The sequence below is a fragment of the Suncus etruscus genome, chromosome 15 (genome assembly GCF_024139225.1).
Source record: "Suncus etruscus isolate mSunEtr1 chromosome 15, mSunEtr1.pri.cur, whole genome shotgun sequence".
NCBI classification, from domain to species: domain Eukaryota; kingdom Metazoa; phylum Chordata; class Mammalia; order Eulipotyphla; family Soricidae; genus Suncus; species Suncus etruscus.
This window is the reverse complement of record NC_064862.1, coordinates 63986329-64000322: the sequence shown is the minus strand read 5'-3', so window position 1 is coordinate 64000322 and position 13994 is coordinate 63986329. Positions and strand designations below refer to the sequence as shown.

Here is a 13994-nt window from a genome sequence, read left to right as displayed (position 1 = left end):
GTCCATTCTATATCTGAGCTCTAGGGCTCAGGATTGGACAGTCACTGTCTGATCTCATTAAGTTTAAATTAGGACCACATGATTCACGTTCAGCGTGGAAGGTGCCCATGTATTAAAAATGTATTGGTTCTTATCCCTAGTAGATAAGAACTTGATTCTGTACATAAATCTTCCACATTTTTAGTATGTCTTTGCAAAAAGTTGTGGTGCCATGTTGTATAGCTGGTGCAGTTGGAGTTAAGAATGTCAAGCTATACAATCTCTGTGCCCTGGTTTTGATCTGAGCTTTTATACCAGGCAAGTCTTTTTCTTTTATTTCTCTTCCACTCCCCTACCCCTCACATCTCTTTCACCCCCCTCCACTCTATTGTCTTCCTTCTCTTCCCTATACTCTTTTAGAAATACTCTTGAATAAACCACACTGGCTATGATACTGCCACTGTGCAAAGCTTCTTCCCTATACTCTGGGCAATAAGTAATCTAGACATTTTCCTTAAAGTCATTGCATCCTCTCATCTAGTTATTCTAAATACCACATCTATGCCACTTATATGTATTTATCCCTAGGATAATCTATCCTTAGGAATAATCTAAAAATAAGACAATTACCATATGACTAGACCAGTGGGCTAAGTAAGAGTAGAGTTCTTTGGAACAAAGAAGGCCTGATATAGGGTCTTCAACATTATGAGTTTCTAGCATACACATGGCTGCCTTTAGGATTTAAATCCTCAGAAGAGTAAACTGGAAGAAAAACCTCAGAAAAGTGTAGCAACCTCATCTAGAAACTACAGTCCTTCCCAATAATCATGTGCCTATGCCTCCTCAACTAGGAAAAGAAACACCACCTCAACCCAAGTGATTTAACTGAAAGAAAAATGTAACTTTAGCAGTTAACAAGGCACATGGCTGTTATGACTTGCTCCATAAACAACCTATTATTCTTCTCCTCCCCAAACAGGTGGTGACTTGGCAGTTCAGTACCTGCTTTCTGAGGACAGTTTCACCATGCAATGGCTACTGAGATTCTGTGTTGTCCGGAGCATCCACAAGTCCTATAGCTTCCATCCTGTCTCTCAACACATGCGGTTCCAATCATTATCTGGGCCTGGAGCCCCGAGATGGACTGACTATGAGAGGCCCAAGGAATTTAATTTTGCAAAAGATATAGTGGACTACTGGGCTCAAATGGAGAAGGTGAGTAAGACTTTCTAATGAGGGTGTGAACTAAGGGACCTGCTTTTTGGTAGTCTGAGCAACAAAGAATGAAGGGCAGTTTCTACATCACTTTACCTAGGTCATGAACAAAGTCCCTGATTCTTACCACTTCCCTTCTCTGGGGTGAAAATCAAGTGGCAGTACATGTAACTAGCATCAAAGACCATGAATTTGATTCCAAGCACCAAGTGTTTCCAACTACCACTAGAATGACCCTGGTGGCCTCTTGACCAAACCTGGCTCAGCACTGTGCAAAGCAAGCAAACACCCTTATCTTGTCTTATCTTTCCAGCTCCACTGCATTTACTCTTTTTTCCCAATAAGTTTTATTGTGACCAAAGTGAAATTACAAATGGTTCACAGTCATATTTTAGGTAAATAGTGACATTGAAACAGGAGAATTCCCACCACCAGTGTTGTCCTCTCCATCACTGTTCCCAGCATACATCCCTTATCTTCTCCTGTGCCCCTCAGGCTGATAATATAAGTGGTCCCCTCTGTGTCTAGCTTGTTGTAGATTGGGTATAGATGCTGCTGTCGATGGCTTTAGATTTGGTTTTTAATTCTGATCATTTTTTTTTATTTCGACTCATTGTTTATACGGCTGTTTTTTCTTCGTACTATCCTTCACCACCCACCCGCCCCCAGTTTATGAGGAAGAACAAGATGACTCAGGTTATGTTGTTTGGTTTGAAATATGAAAAAATAGTGGAAAAAGGAAAAGGAAAAAGAAAATAAAGGAAAGGAAAATCAAACAAACAAAAAGCAAAACAAAACAAAAAGCAAACAACCCCCCAAAAAGAGAGGAGTCCAACTAGAAGTTATAAAGATCAATTTAAAAGAAGATATGGTAAAAAGAAGAAAAACATTACAAAAAGACAAATTATTTAAAAAAAGAAATTAAAACAAAACATGAAAAATAACAACAGCAACTAAAATCAAACAAAAAAACCCACAAACCAGAGACTACAAAAAGCACCACAGCAATAAAGACAATCACCAAACAATAGTCATGAGCACGAAATAGAGAAGAAAAAAGAAAAAAAAAGAAAGAAAAAAATTATGTTTTTTTTTTCTGCAGACAAAGTAAATCTTGGGGAGACTAGCTAGGGTCTTTGATTTTGGTCCCCAGGTAAGTTTTGCCCAGTCATGATTATCACAGTCAGTCTTCTGTAGTTACTGATCTTGTTTTTTGTATGTATTAAAGGATGCTGTGTCTTCCTTGACTTAAGAGATACAGATGCTTGTCTTTCCTTGACTTAAGAGATACAGGGTTTCTCTGCCCCTGAAGGAGACTGTCATGAGAATAACTACAGACTCCATACATGCTCTTTTTTCACTCCCTAGGTCTTTTTGTGGTGCCAGGAAACTTTCTGATCATACGTGGATGATAAAACCAGGCCTCTGTAACTAGACATCTTGGTATTTGCAGGCGTCATAGGATGAAGCCTAAGACAGAGCTTCTTTACAGCTCTAGAAGTTCTGTTCCATCAGTGTTCTTTTAATCAGTCTTCTGTAATTGGTGATCTTGGTATTTGCACCTATCCTAGCACAAAGCATAGGATAGATAGAATCTTTCATTTTGTTTCCAGAAGTTCTGTTCAGTTGCAGTTGTCTCAGTCAGGCATCTCGAATTAAAGAATTTGGTTGTTGTCCAGATCGTAGGCCAAAGCCTAGGCTAGGGTCTTTCTTATTGGTCCCTGGATAAGTTCTGTCCAGCTATGGTTCTCACAGGCAGTCTTTTGTAGTTATCTATCTTGGTTATTGCACAGATCAAATGATGACATGTCTTCTGATTTCATCTTACCATTAGGTGTTGAGATAAGACAACCTGCTCTAAGATCAAGTTGTTGCCATTTCCTCATTGTCAGGATGTCATATCAAAACTGGTGCATGTTGGCTTCAGAGCAGTATAAAGAATGTCTCATAGGGGGTTTGATTTCTGTAGCTGCTGTGGAAAACTGTGTCAGTTCTATGTCTCTTAATGATCTATTTATTTTTGCCCACTAACATCTGCTGATAAACTTTTTATTTATTTATTATTTTATTTTATTAAAGCACTGAGATTTATAAAGTTATTCATAGTTGAGTTTGAGATATGCAATGTTCTGGCACTAATGCCAACACCAGTGACAACTTTCTCTACAAATATTCTTAACTTCTCTGCACTAGCCCCTCCTACTCAGTCTGTCATATTGAAAGGTGCTTTTTAAAGTTCCATCATTAAAGTTTGGGACTTATAATTTTACTTCTGATGAGTGTGTTGTTTGGATATTTATCTAACATTCCTTAACACCACAGATGTATGTGTCCCCTTGACCCCTGGTCCCTATTTCTTCTCATTTGTTTTTTTTTTTCTTCCATTCCTCCACTCTATTTGTGTCTCTACTTCCCAATCTACTTTATAGCTTCAAGTCTGATCTCTAGACCTTTGATCCACTTTCAGTTGACTTCAGTAGAAAGTGTTAAATATGAATGCAGCTTAATTTTGTACACATGGTCATTTAATTCTCTTATAATCATGTGTTGAGATTGATTTTATTCAATTTCATGCCTTCAGTTTCCTTGCCAAAATTTGGCTGATTGCATAGATGAAACTTTGACCTTGTGTTGTCTGTTCTAATCCATTGGTCAGAGAGTCTTCTCTCTTTAGTTCAATTACTCAACATATATCTACAAATGTATATTTGGTATTGGTCCAATTCAGCAGTTCTCAGAGGTTACTCCTATGTCTGCACACAGAATACTTTCCTGAAGAAACTCTGGCGACCATATAAAGATTAGGAATATAACCTGTGTTGACCATGTGCAAGGCAAGTCCCTATTAACATGCTGATAATATTATTTGTTTCTTTGTTGTCTTTTCAATTTGGTTTAGTCTCTGTGTTTTCCTTATGCTCTTTGGCATATTTAAGGCAGCAATTTTATGCTTTAATTTAATTTAGGTTTTCTGTATTTTTGTTCTTGTTTTTTAGGGGGTGTAAAATCACACTTTGTACTGTATCTCCAAGCCCAGATGAATGAGTCTGAATCAGGGTCATGTATGAAATAATCAAAACCAGGCTGAGGATGAAATATGTATAGTCTTGCAGTCTTTGACCTCCACCCATCTGCTTGTCAGAATTGCTGTTTTTATTGAGTTCAGAGTCAACCCTGGGTAGGGCAGTAAGGACAGTATAAGGACAGATAGCTCAGGTTATACTGTTCCAGTTCAACCCAGATTTACAAGTAAAACAACTTCTGTTTGGGGGTAAATCCAAGTTAAAACAAACATACAAAAAACCAGAAATGATTTTTGTTTTTAGTAAAATAAGGTGTAATCTAATAGATGTGTCACATCTTTTGGTGCTCAGGGCTCAGTCCCGGTTCTGCATTCAGGAAATTTGATGGGCTTAGTGAACTTTATGGAGTTCCAGAAATTGATATCCTGGGTTGGCCATAGGCAAAACAAAAATACTATTTATGCTTTAATATAGCTGTTGTTCAAGACAGCTATTTATTTGATTAATTGATTGATTTGGTTTGGTTTGCTGGCAACACTGAGCAGTGTCCCGAGGTTATTCCTGGCTCTGCACTCAATGATCACAACTTGTGGGCTTGTGGACATTATAGGGTGCTGGGAAATGAATCTGGGTAAGCTGTTTCCAAGACAAATACCCTCCACTGTGCTATTGGTCTGGCCCTCCAAGACAGATATTTTAAACATTTTGTTTAGTCATGAAAAGTTTGTGGAATGATTTCCAGAGATTATTATTTTTTTAATATTTTTTATTAAGTCACATAATTTTTTTTTTTTTTTTTTGGTTTTTGGGCCACACCCGGCGATGCTCAAGGATTACTCCTGGCTCTCTGCTCAGAAATGGCTCCTGGCAGGCACAGGGGACCATATGAGACACCAGGATTTGAACCAACCACCTTTGGTCCTGGAACGGCTGCTTGCAAGGCAAATCCCGCTGCGCTATCTCTCCACGCCCCAGAGATTATTTTTGTTGTTGCTCCTCTGGGTAGCCCCATGGTTCCCTAATCTCTATAAGACTTGCAATTGGGGGCCTGCGAGGTGGCGCTAGCTTTGAAAGCGCTAGCCAAGGAAATATCGCGACCGCAGTTGGATCCCCCGGCGTCCCATATGGTCACCCGAAGCCAGGGGCAATTTCTGAATGCTTAACCAGGAGTAACCCCTGAGCATCAAAAGGGTGTGGTCCGAAAAACCAAAAAAAAAAAAAAAGACTTGCAATTGATATTGATAATATAATACTAGAAGAATGCAATCACTACTCTGTTTGAAGGCTAGTTCTAAACTGGCAAAGAAATTCCTTAATTATCCTACTTTACATCTTTAGGTATACCCATATCTTTTCTGGTCTGTCCCTTCTTCAAAAAATGTTGAAGTCTTTTTTTCCTATTGTCTCTATATATTTTGCTGCTTTTAATTTAATAAAAGTTTTATTTCTAATTCTCTTTGGGGCCTAGCATGCTTTATTTTATCCTATGTATGATAGAGGCCACCTACCTTGTGACAACATGTCAATAGATTTCTCACACTGGTGGCTTCTCATGCTTTCAAAGATCTCCATTCTTGTATTCAAATTATAGCACTATTTCCATGCATGTCACATAGACAGAAGCCAGAAAAGAAACCTCTGACAAGTCAGAATAAAACAAACACTGGAATGTCAACCCCTGTGTAAGAAATTCTGATGCTGAGACCAAAGGAGGGCACCATGTTTGAGAAGGTCCTAGTTGCCTGTACCTTTAATGCAGAAAATCTTGCTATGCCTGCAATGGTGGGAGCTTGAAAATCCACCTATACCCCCAAAAAGGAAGCTATTAGGGTCCCAAAATATTTTGGTTACATGTCCATGAGGCACTAAGGGAACATGTTATGTAGTATAAATATTATTTTGACATAATTTTACTAGCATCCTAAGGACTTTCCCATGATCATCTCTTAAAGACCACTCAGATTTCTTCATACACACCTTGTCATGAGCACTTGGGTAGATTCAAATATTCTTTGTTTACTCTTATAGAATTATTACCTGCTCAAATCTACTGTTGCTGTTCGTCTAATTGTAGTCATATTAAGGGTTAATATTTCAGGGCTCTGCTCAGAATGCATGAATGGGAGCAAGGCCAAAACAATAACCAGTCTCTGGGAATTGACCTTGCTGGCTGAAACTTCTATAGCTAATGCAGTGCAGGAGCTTTAAACTGCTCGAGGTCAATAAAATATAAACTTACCTTTTGCCCTGAACAATTTGTCCTGTAATTTTAGCTTGGGAAATACAGTTATGTCTACAATTGTGATGCCTTGCCATGAAATTTTGTGTAAGTATTCTGTTCCAGTACAGAGAGGAGAGACAAGAATAAAGAGACAAGTTGCCCCTTCACTTCTGAGTTTCTCAATTTCTGATCATTTCGCAGAACAAACACCTTTCTGAGCAGGGACCTCGAGAATTCTCTTAGAGCCATATCAAGCAGACCATGACAAAACAAGCAGCCCTCAAGCAGTAGTATTTGATTCTCATTTCATTAAAAAATTATTATGGCAAAAATTAAAACTCACTATCCTCATGGAATGGAGAAACATATGAGAAAATGGAGAATCAAATATTCAGTAAATGTTATGAAGTTTATACATAATTTAATGTGACTTAAGAGAAGTTAGATGTGTGCTCGCTTCGGCAGCACATATACTAAAATTGGAACAATATAGAGAAGATTATCATGGCCCCTGTGCAAGGATGATACGCAAATTCGTGAAGTGTTCCACATTTAAAAACAAAAGAGAAGCTAGATGAAGTTGTACAGGTCACACCTCAACTTCTTAGCTTCTCCTGGATCTTCAAAATTTTAAAAAGTGATCCTCTCCTTGAGTTGGGGTTAACTGGAAATGTAATGATGGATTGACCAAACAGAGTGGCCATGTGCTCTAATTATAAAAATAATGCTGGGTGTCTGTTTTTGATCAGGAAGGCAAGAGAGAGCCACGTCCTGCCTTTTGGTGGGTGAATAACCAAGGAAATGAAATTAAGTGGACTTTCAGAGAGTTGGCTGACTTAACCCGTCGTGCAGCCAATGTCTTCACACACACCTGTGGCCTTCGACAAGGAGACCGTCTGGCCTTGATTCTGCCTCGAGTTCCTGAGTGGTGGCTGGTGGTTGTAGGCTGCATCAGATCTGGTCAGTAACTCATCTCTTTATCAAGAATTAACAGAGCCTGTTAAGTATTTTCTCTTTTCTTCTTCATAGTTTTTCTGTTTCTCAAAGATCCTCAAATATTATTTTATGACTTCATGTTCACATTCTTCTTTCATATGTATAATTTCAAATACATTGTTAGGATTCTTTCTCATTTATACATACAATCTTACATATAACTTGTAATATCTCAGACAACCTTGTCTTTATTAAAAGATGAACCTTCTTTAAATATTTGACCTCTTTGCCAATTGAGTTACTGATGAATCATTTCAGAACTACAAAGATAGTACAAGAGTTGGTTAAGGCAGTAAGCTTTGATGTAGTCTCAAATACAGGCTAAGTTGGGGGAGGGAAGAGATGGGGGCATTGTGGATGGGAAGGTTGCATGGTGAAGGGGGAGTGAACTTGTTATAACTAAAACCCAACTACAATGATGTATGTAATCATGGTGTTTAAATAAAGAAATTATTTAATTAAAATAGCTTTGATGTTGCCAATTCTAATTAATTCCCAGAAAAAGATGGTCTTTATAGTTAATCTGTAGTGCTTTATTAGACTATCATTTAGTATCCTATTCCTTAATAGTCTTTTATCCTATGGTTTATGGTTTGATTATAATTTCTTGTTTTTATTTGAACTGAATATTTTATAGATGGCACAGTTAGCTTGGAAGTTCCACATCCTATGATGCTTAAATTAGAGGTACATGCTGGACAGTTTATTGTGTGGGTCTGACAGTGCTCAGGAATTTCCAGGTCATCTCAGAATGTTCAGAGGCCACCAACTCCATACCAAACAATGTTGATGTATCAAGGAGAGGACTTGTATATTCTGTATATTCCAGACATGTGCTTTGTCACTTAAGTTATCACCTACCCACAAAATGAATATTATTGTCCTTTTATGAATATTTATTATTAATATCATCCACTTTATTAATTATATTAATTAATTATATAATCAATGTTTATATGTTCTATATTTGCATTATTCTAAAATGATTTTCTTCTCTCTTAACTGGTCCTTTTAACTTAGAATTAATGAGACTTATGATTTTTACATATATAATTTAGTTCTTTTTTATGCATGTTCATGCCTACTTTGTTACTCTCTTGATCATGTATTTTTCCATGTCTCATTTTGGCTCATTAGTGTCTGTCGTCCCTTGTTTTTCCTCACAAATAGAATACCTGATTGTAGGCTGGAGAGATGGTTTATTGAGAACAAGACTTGCCTTGCATGTAGATGACATGTGTTCAGTCTCTAGTACTCCAGATGGCCCCCCACACTCCACTTGAAGTGGAGCTTACTTTTGATCACATGGCCAGAAAAAAGACCAGAGTGTTGCTAGGTTTAAACCAATAAATTACAAAATTATTTTGATTAATTGCTCAGAGACATAGGACTCAAAATGAAACCAGTCATAGAGAGAAGAGAGAAACTATGTCATCTGTAGATCTAATTAAATTCCCACAAAATCCAAGGCATGAGCATAGCCCCTCGACTCTATATTGAAGAGAAATATAATTAAAGAAAGGAGCCAATAATAAGTATAGGATATGAAAAAACTAAGATTCAGTTACAGCCTAAATGAAGAATACCCTCCTTAAAGTATAGAATAGAGTGTGAGAGAGAAGTTGGAAAGCATGATAGAGAAACAGGGAAAGAATGAGAAAGGCCCATTTGGTATGGAGATGCACTTAATTCCTATAAGATGTTGCAAAGAGAAGAGATGTGGAGGGAAGAATAAAACAGGTAATAGAAGGGAAGAATGATAGTAGGAAAATTCAGAACAGATCATATGGTGGAGATATGATGCTCCAATTGGAGCAAGCAAAAGTTTCAACTAATTGTAGATGAAGGAAGAGAGGCACCAGGAAAGCTTTCATGTTGATATGGATAAATGTGGATATGAAAGTTGACGGAAAAAGAGGATAATCAAGATGACAAGGAACAGTCAGAGAGACAGACGAGACAAGAGGGTAGGGAGTGTTATGTATGTAAACATTTCCATAAGATTTTTATGTTACTGATCTTACACTAATCAATCATTGTGCCCTAACCGAAGGTGTGACCTGGCATTCTGCTCCCACCCTAGGGTGGTACCTGATTCTGATGTATAAAAGCAAGAGTCTGTGGAACACAGAGGCTTTTTTTTCTGGGGTTGATTCTTGGGACTTTTGCTTTAGCCTTATCCACTGAATAAAGCTGATAACTTCAGAAGCCTGACTGCCTATTAGCTTTCTACCTGCCACATTCACCTCAGAATTGCCGGCTGAACAGGATGGCTCATGGTCGGAGCTGGAAAAGAAAGACCTCTTCCTCCATCCCTCCATAAGCAAGCCCCATCAAGGGCTATTATGCAACTGGGAGGTTGATAGTCCAAGATCAGAGTCCTTAGATACTATGGGCATCTAAATTTCAGGGTGCCAAGTAAAGTGTTTCAACCGTTTACTACAGTAGGTTTGGGTGTTTGAGATTCTGTGTCTAAGTAACACAGATGCTGCTAGTCTGTGTACCACGCTTGCAGGTAAATCATGCCTGATACTTAAGGGAGTGAAAGTGAAAAGAAAACTTTGCTCTTCCTCCTTAGGAATCATCTTCATGCCAGGCACCACTCAGATGAAAGCCAAGGATATTCTCTATAGATTACAAGCATCTGAAGCACAGGGGATTGTAACCATTGATACTCTGGCCCCAGAAGTGGACTCTGTGGCTTCGAAGTGCCCAGCGCTGAAAACAAAACTCCTGGTATCAGATCACAGTCGCGAAGGGTGGCAGGACTTCCGATCACTGATGAAGTGCGTACATGGTCTGATGAATGCATTGTGAGAAGAATCCTAGGTGAAGGCCTTCCCCTGCCAGCTATAACGTGACAGCCAAATGTCAGCTCACCAGATCTGACCCAGAATCCTTCCTTCTCTATCTCTATTTATCAAAGATCCTGAGACTTTTCATCTCTTCTCAAGGCCACAATTGCTTTAGCTATAAAACCTCAAGCTACTGCTCTCCTTAAAGTATAATTGCTCATGGAATTGTATGCACAGGAAATATGGTGATGAAGGTTATAGTTTTGTGACTTTTTGAGGTAGGGAGTCTATATAAATGATTATATAAAAATGAACTTGAGGGGCCGGAGAGGTGGCACTAGACTCTAGCGGCTAGAGGTAGCAAGCGCTAGTGTAGGACAGACCACGGTTCGATCCCCTGGCGTCCCATAAGGTCCCCCCCCCCAAGCCAGGAGCTATTTCTTAGCCAGGAGTAACCCCTGAGTGTCAAATGGGTGTGGCCAAAAACCAAAAAAAAATGAACTTGAGAAGAAACCTATGAGGCTAGAACAATTTGCTTTGTTGGCACAAGGTCCAGAAACGACCTTTTGTATAACATGTTCCTTCAGCCAAACTAGAAATGACCACAATCACTGATCCCATAATAATGCCTGAGTATACTCAGAGTATTGCCTGAGGTGGCTAAAAATAAAAATATATACATAGATATATACATATTTGTATTTATGTATATATCTAGAGCTATCAGATGTCAGAAGGAAGTAATTTTTAATTAATAATTTTTATTTTGATCAAAGTATATTGCAAATCTTTCACAGTAGTATTTTGGGTACATAGAGACATTGAATTAGGGGCATTCCCACCTCCAATATTGCCTTCTCTCCACCCCTGTCCCCAGCATGCATCCCATTTTGCCCCTACTTTGCTCCACCCCCTGTGCAGTGAGTATATGTGGTCCCTTCTGTGTCTAGCTTGTTGTAGACTGGGTATCGATTCTGTTGAAATTGACTTTGAATTTGGTGTTTAGGTCTGATCATTTTTATTTCTACTCAATGTTCATATGACTGTTTGGTCTTGATGCCCTCCATTATTCCCCCTCCTCACAAATTGAGGGGAAAGTAAATTTTTTAAGTGAAATTGACACTTCAAGAAAAAAATTGAGTCTCTGGCTGAAAGATTTAGGTGCAAACACTTTGTATCTCCCTGGACTGGCTCCCAGCATAGACATCCTGCAGGAAAACATAGGAATAGTTTGGAAGAAAGGTCCCATTTACCTCCCACACTCAACTCGGATGGCATTAAGGTATTTTACAAATAATACACAGCAACTAGACAGTTTGTTTTTTTAAAATAATTGCTCCATTTCTGAAGGTCTTTAACTTTCCAAAGTAAGCAATGCAGCAGACATACCTTAAAGTATATTTTAAATTCTGAGAAATGATAAGGAAATAGCTTACATAGAATTTTCATTAGGGACCAGACAGATAGTGTAGGAGTTATGGTGCTGATTTTGCACATGGCAGATTCCCTGAGTTTCCTAAAATGCATATGGGCCACTGAGAACTCCCTAATGAACTATCTGTTCTCACACCTGAGCACAGAGTTTGTAAAAAATCATGGTTCACCAATGAGTGTGGTTCTATCTACCAATCTTCCTACTTCTTCCATACCTCAATCCAAAAATTGTCTATAAAACTTTGTTAAATTGTCCAGCCTTAGTAAATGTGCCCATCAAAACTGGTTGATCTACTGTTTTTCTCCATATCAGAATGTTTTCCAATTTCGTTGGCAAAAACCATATGAAGCTTGCTTTTACCATCCTAGTTGTTTCAAGAGACTCAGTCTAGGAGATGTTCAAGAGCCAAGGCAGAATGAGGTCATTGCAGCTGCTCCTGCCAGCTCCAGTTCACGCCAGGGAAGATGTACATAAATATTCTCTTTATTTTATTGTCCCTCACCTTCTTTCCTATTTCATTCAACACTAGGTAATGGGGACTCTATTCCTAGCACTATTAGTCTGTGTATGTTTTAGGGCAGAGTAATTATCAGCAGTACATTCAATGATCAGAAATCCTGGGTTTGAATCCAGGCTCAGCAGGCCATTGTCCTCAGGCAAGTCACCTAACTTCTCTGAGCCTCGGTCTTCTCAAAAAAAAAAACAAAAAAAAAAAACCAAGCCTTAAAATGTAGAGCTTACTTTATTGACGTGAATGTGTTCTTCTTTAAACATGTAAAGTGTTTGTCTGAACCAAGATGCTCTTTCAGTGTTTGTTGATTTAAAAGTCAATGCACTGAATTTCCTGTCTTAAGTAGAATAAATGTCAGAGTCTATTTGTTCAACTCACCCTTAAACTCTTAAGTGCAGCAGCAAGAGGACAAGGTGTTCCTGAGGATGGGAAGACAAAAACATGACTTCTCTCTTTTCTGTTTTAAATCATTTTCTAGGGAAGCATCCCCTGACCACACCTGCATTAAGTCAAAAACCATGGACCCAATGGTCATCTTTTTCACCAGTGGGACCACAGGTTTCCCCAAGATGGCAAAACATGACCAAGGTCTTGCCTTCAGATCTTCTTTATCTTCCTGGTAAGAAAGAGGGAACTTGAGGCCAAAGCAATAGCACAGTGGGTTTGGGTTTGGCCTTGCATGTAGCCCACCCATTTTCAATCCCTTGTAAACTGTATAATCCTCAGAGCCTGCCAGGTTTGATATCTGAGGGCAGAGCCAGGAGTGGCCCAAAATTTAAAAAAAGAGGTATCTCTTTAGTATCTGGATCACCATTTTGGGAATTGTGTGTGTTGTTTATATTTGTATGTATAAATCAAATTTAGAATCCACAATCCTATTCTTCTTTCCAAATGCGGGTGCTCAAGTTGAAGACATGAAAGCCTGTGTTTACTGACCAAAGCATACAAATAACAAAGGATGTATATTTAGGTAAAAAGGGATTTTATGGATAATGGCTGCACTGTGTTCTGACACTGCTTCAAGAGTCTGATGAGCAGAAGGAAGAATATTCTAGTAGAAAACTTGAGGAGCCAGGTCCTCTCATCTTCCAGATTTGTATTCCCTAACCACAATCTGTCAGTTTAAACTTTAATGGAATAAAATTATACCAATCCAGTATTATAGCCTTGAACAACATAGAAGATAAAATTATAGTCGTTACCTTTTTTAATATATTTTTATTTAAGTAACATGATCATAGTTGGGTTACAGTCACAAACAGAACACTCCCCTTCACCAGTGTAACATCATCCCTCCCCACTTCTCATACCCTACCTGTATTCAAGACAGGCATTCTACTACAGTTATTCATTTTTAAGTTCAGTAAATTGTTCGGTTTTTGTTCTTAAAGGATAAGAGTAAAAAATAAAATAGTAAAGGTGTGATAGTGGCAATTGCCTTTTTTTGCATAGGTCAGAAAAATATGGGGATAATGGAAAAACTCCTTGACCTGATTACAAGAAGTCCTCATCTCGGAAGTTTATTGGCATAAGACTGTCTCTGGGTTCTAGGCATGGCATAAGACTGTCTCTGGGTTCCAGGCATACCAGTCTGTCCAATCCAAGTCATTCTCTGTGGCCCGGCGAAACTTTTTCACACTTTTAGCTATTCTTGGTATCAGTTTCTTATATTTAAAGATTTGGATTCTATACAGTTCTTTCATTGATGTCAGGCTGATATGGGGAATCCTCTAGTTTCAGCATACCATTAAATGCGGAGCTATCTGCCCTGCAAGAAGGCTGTTGCTGAGTCATCTGGGTGTTGGGAGCAGTCTTT

General features: G+C 38.5%; 2 protein-coding genes and 1 non-coding gene across 4 annotated transcripts in view; all 3 read left to right on the top strand.

The window, feature by feature from the left end:
- Nucleotides 1–13994, top strand: part of LOC126031288 (acyl-coenzyme A synthetase ACSM1, mitochondrial-like) — a 136351-nt gene that overhangs the window by 13874 nt on the left and 108483 nt on the right. The window lies entirely within an intron of this gene.
- LOC126031225 (acyl-coenzyme A synthetase ACSM1, mitochondrial-like) overlaps nucleotides 1–13994 on the top strand; it is a 47419-nt gene that overhangs the window by 13874 nt on the left and 19551 nt on the right. The window contains exons 2-5 of one of the 2 annotated variants that reach the window (XM_049789516.1): nucleotides 962–1197; nucleotides 7191–7401; nucleotides 10016–10223; nucleotides 12657–12797. In XM_049789516.1, the coding sequence (XP_049645473.1) occupies nucleotides 1009–1197; nucleotides 7191–7401; nucleotides 10016–10223; nucleotides 12657–12797 (749 nt within the window). In that variant the 5' untranslated portion in view covers nucleotides 962–1008. The remainder of the gene's footprint in view (nucleotides 1–961; nucleotides 1198–7190; nucleotides 7402–10015; nucleotides 10224–12656; nucleotides 12798–13994) is intronic. The other variant, XM_049789517.1, reaches the window with a different exon arrangement.
- LOC126031667 (U6 spliceosomal RNA) lies at nucleotides 6891–6997 on the top strand. Its single transcript, XR_007503500.1, has one exon. It is a non-coding gene; the product is annotated as a U6 spliceosomal RNA (small nuclear RNA).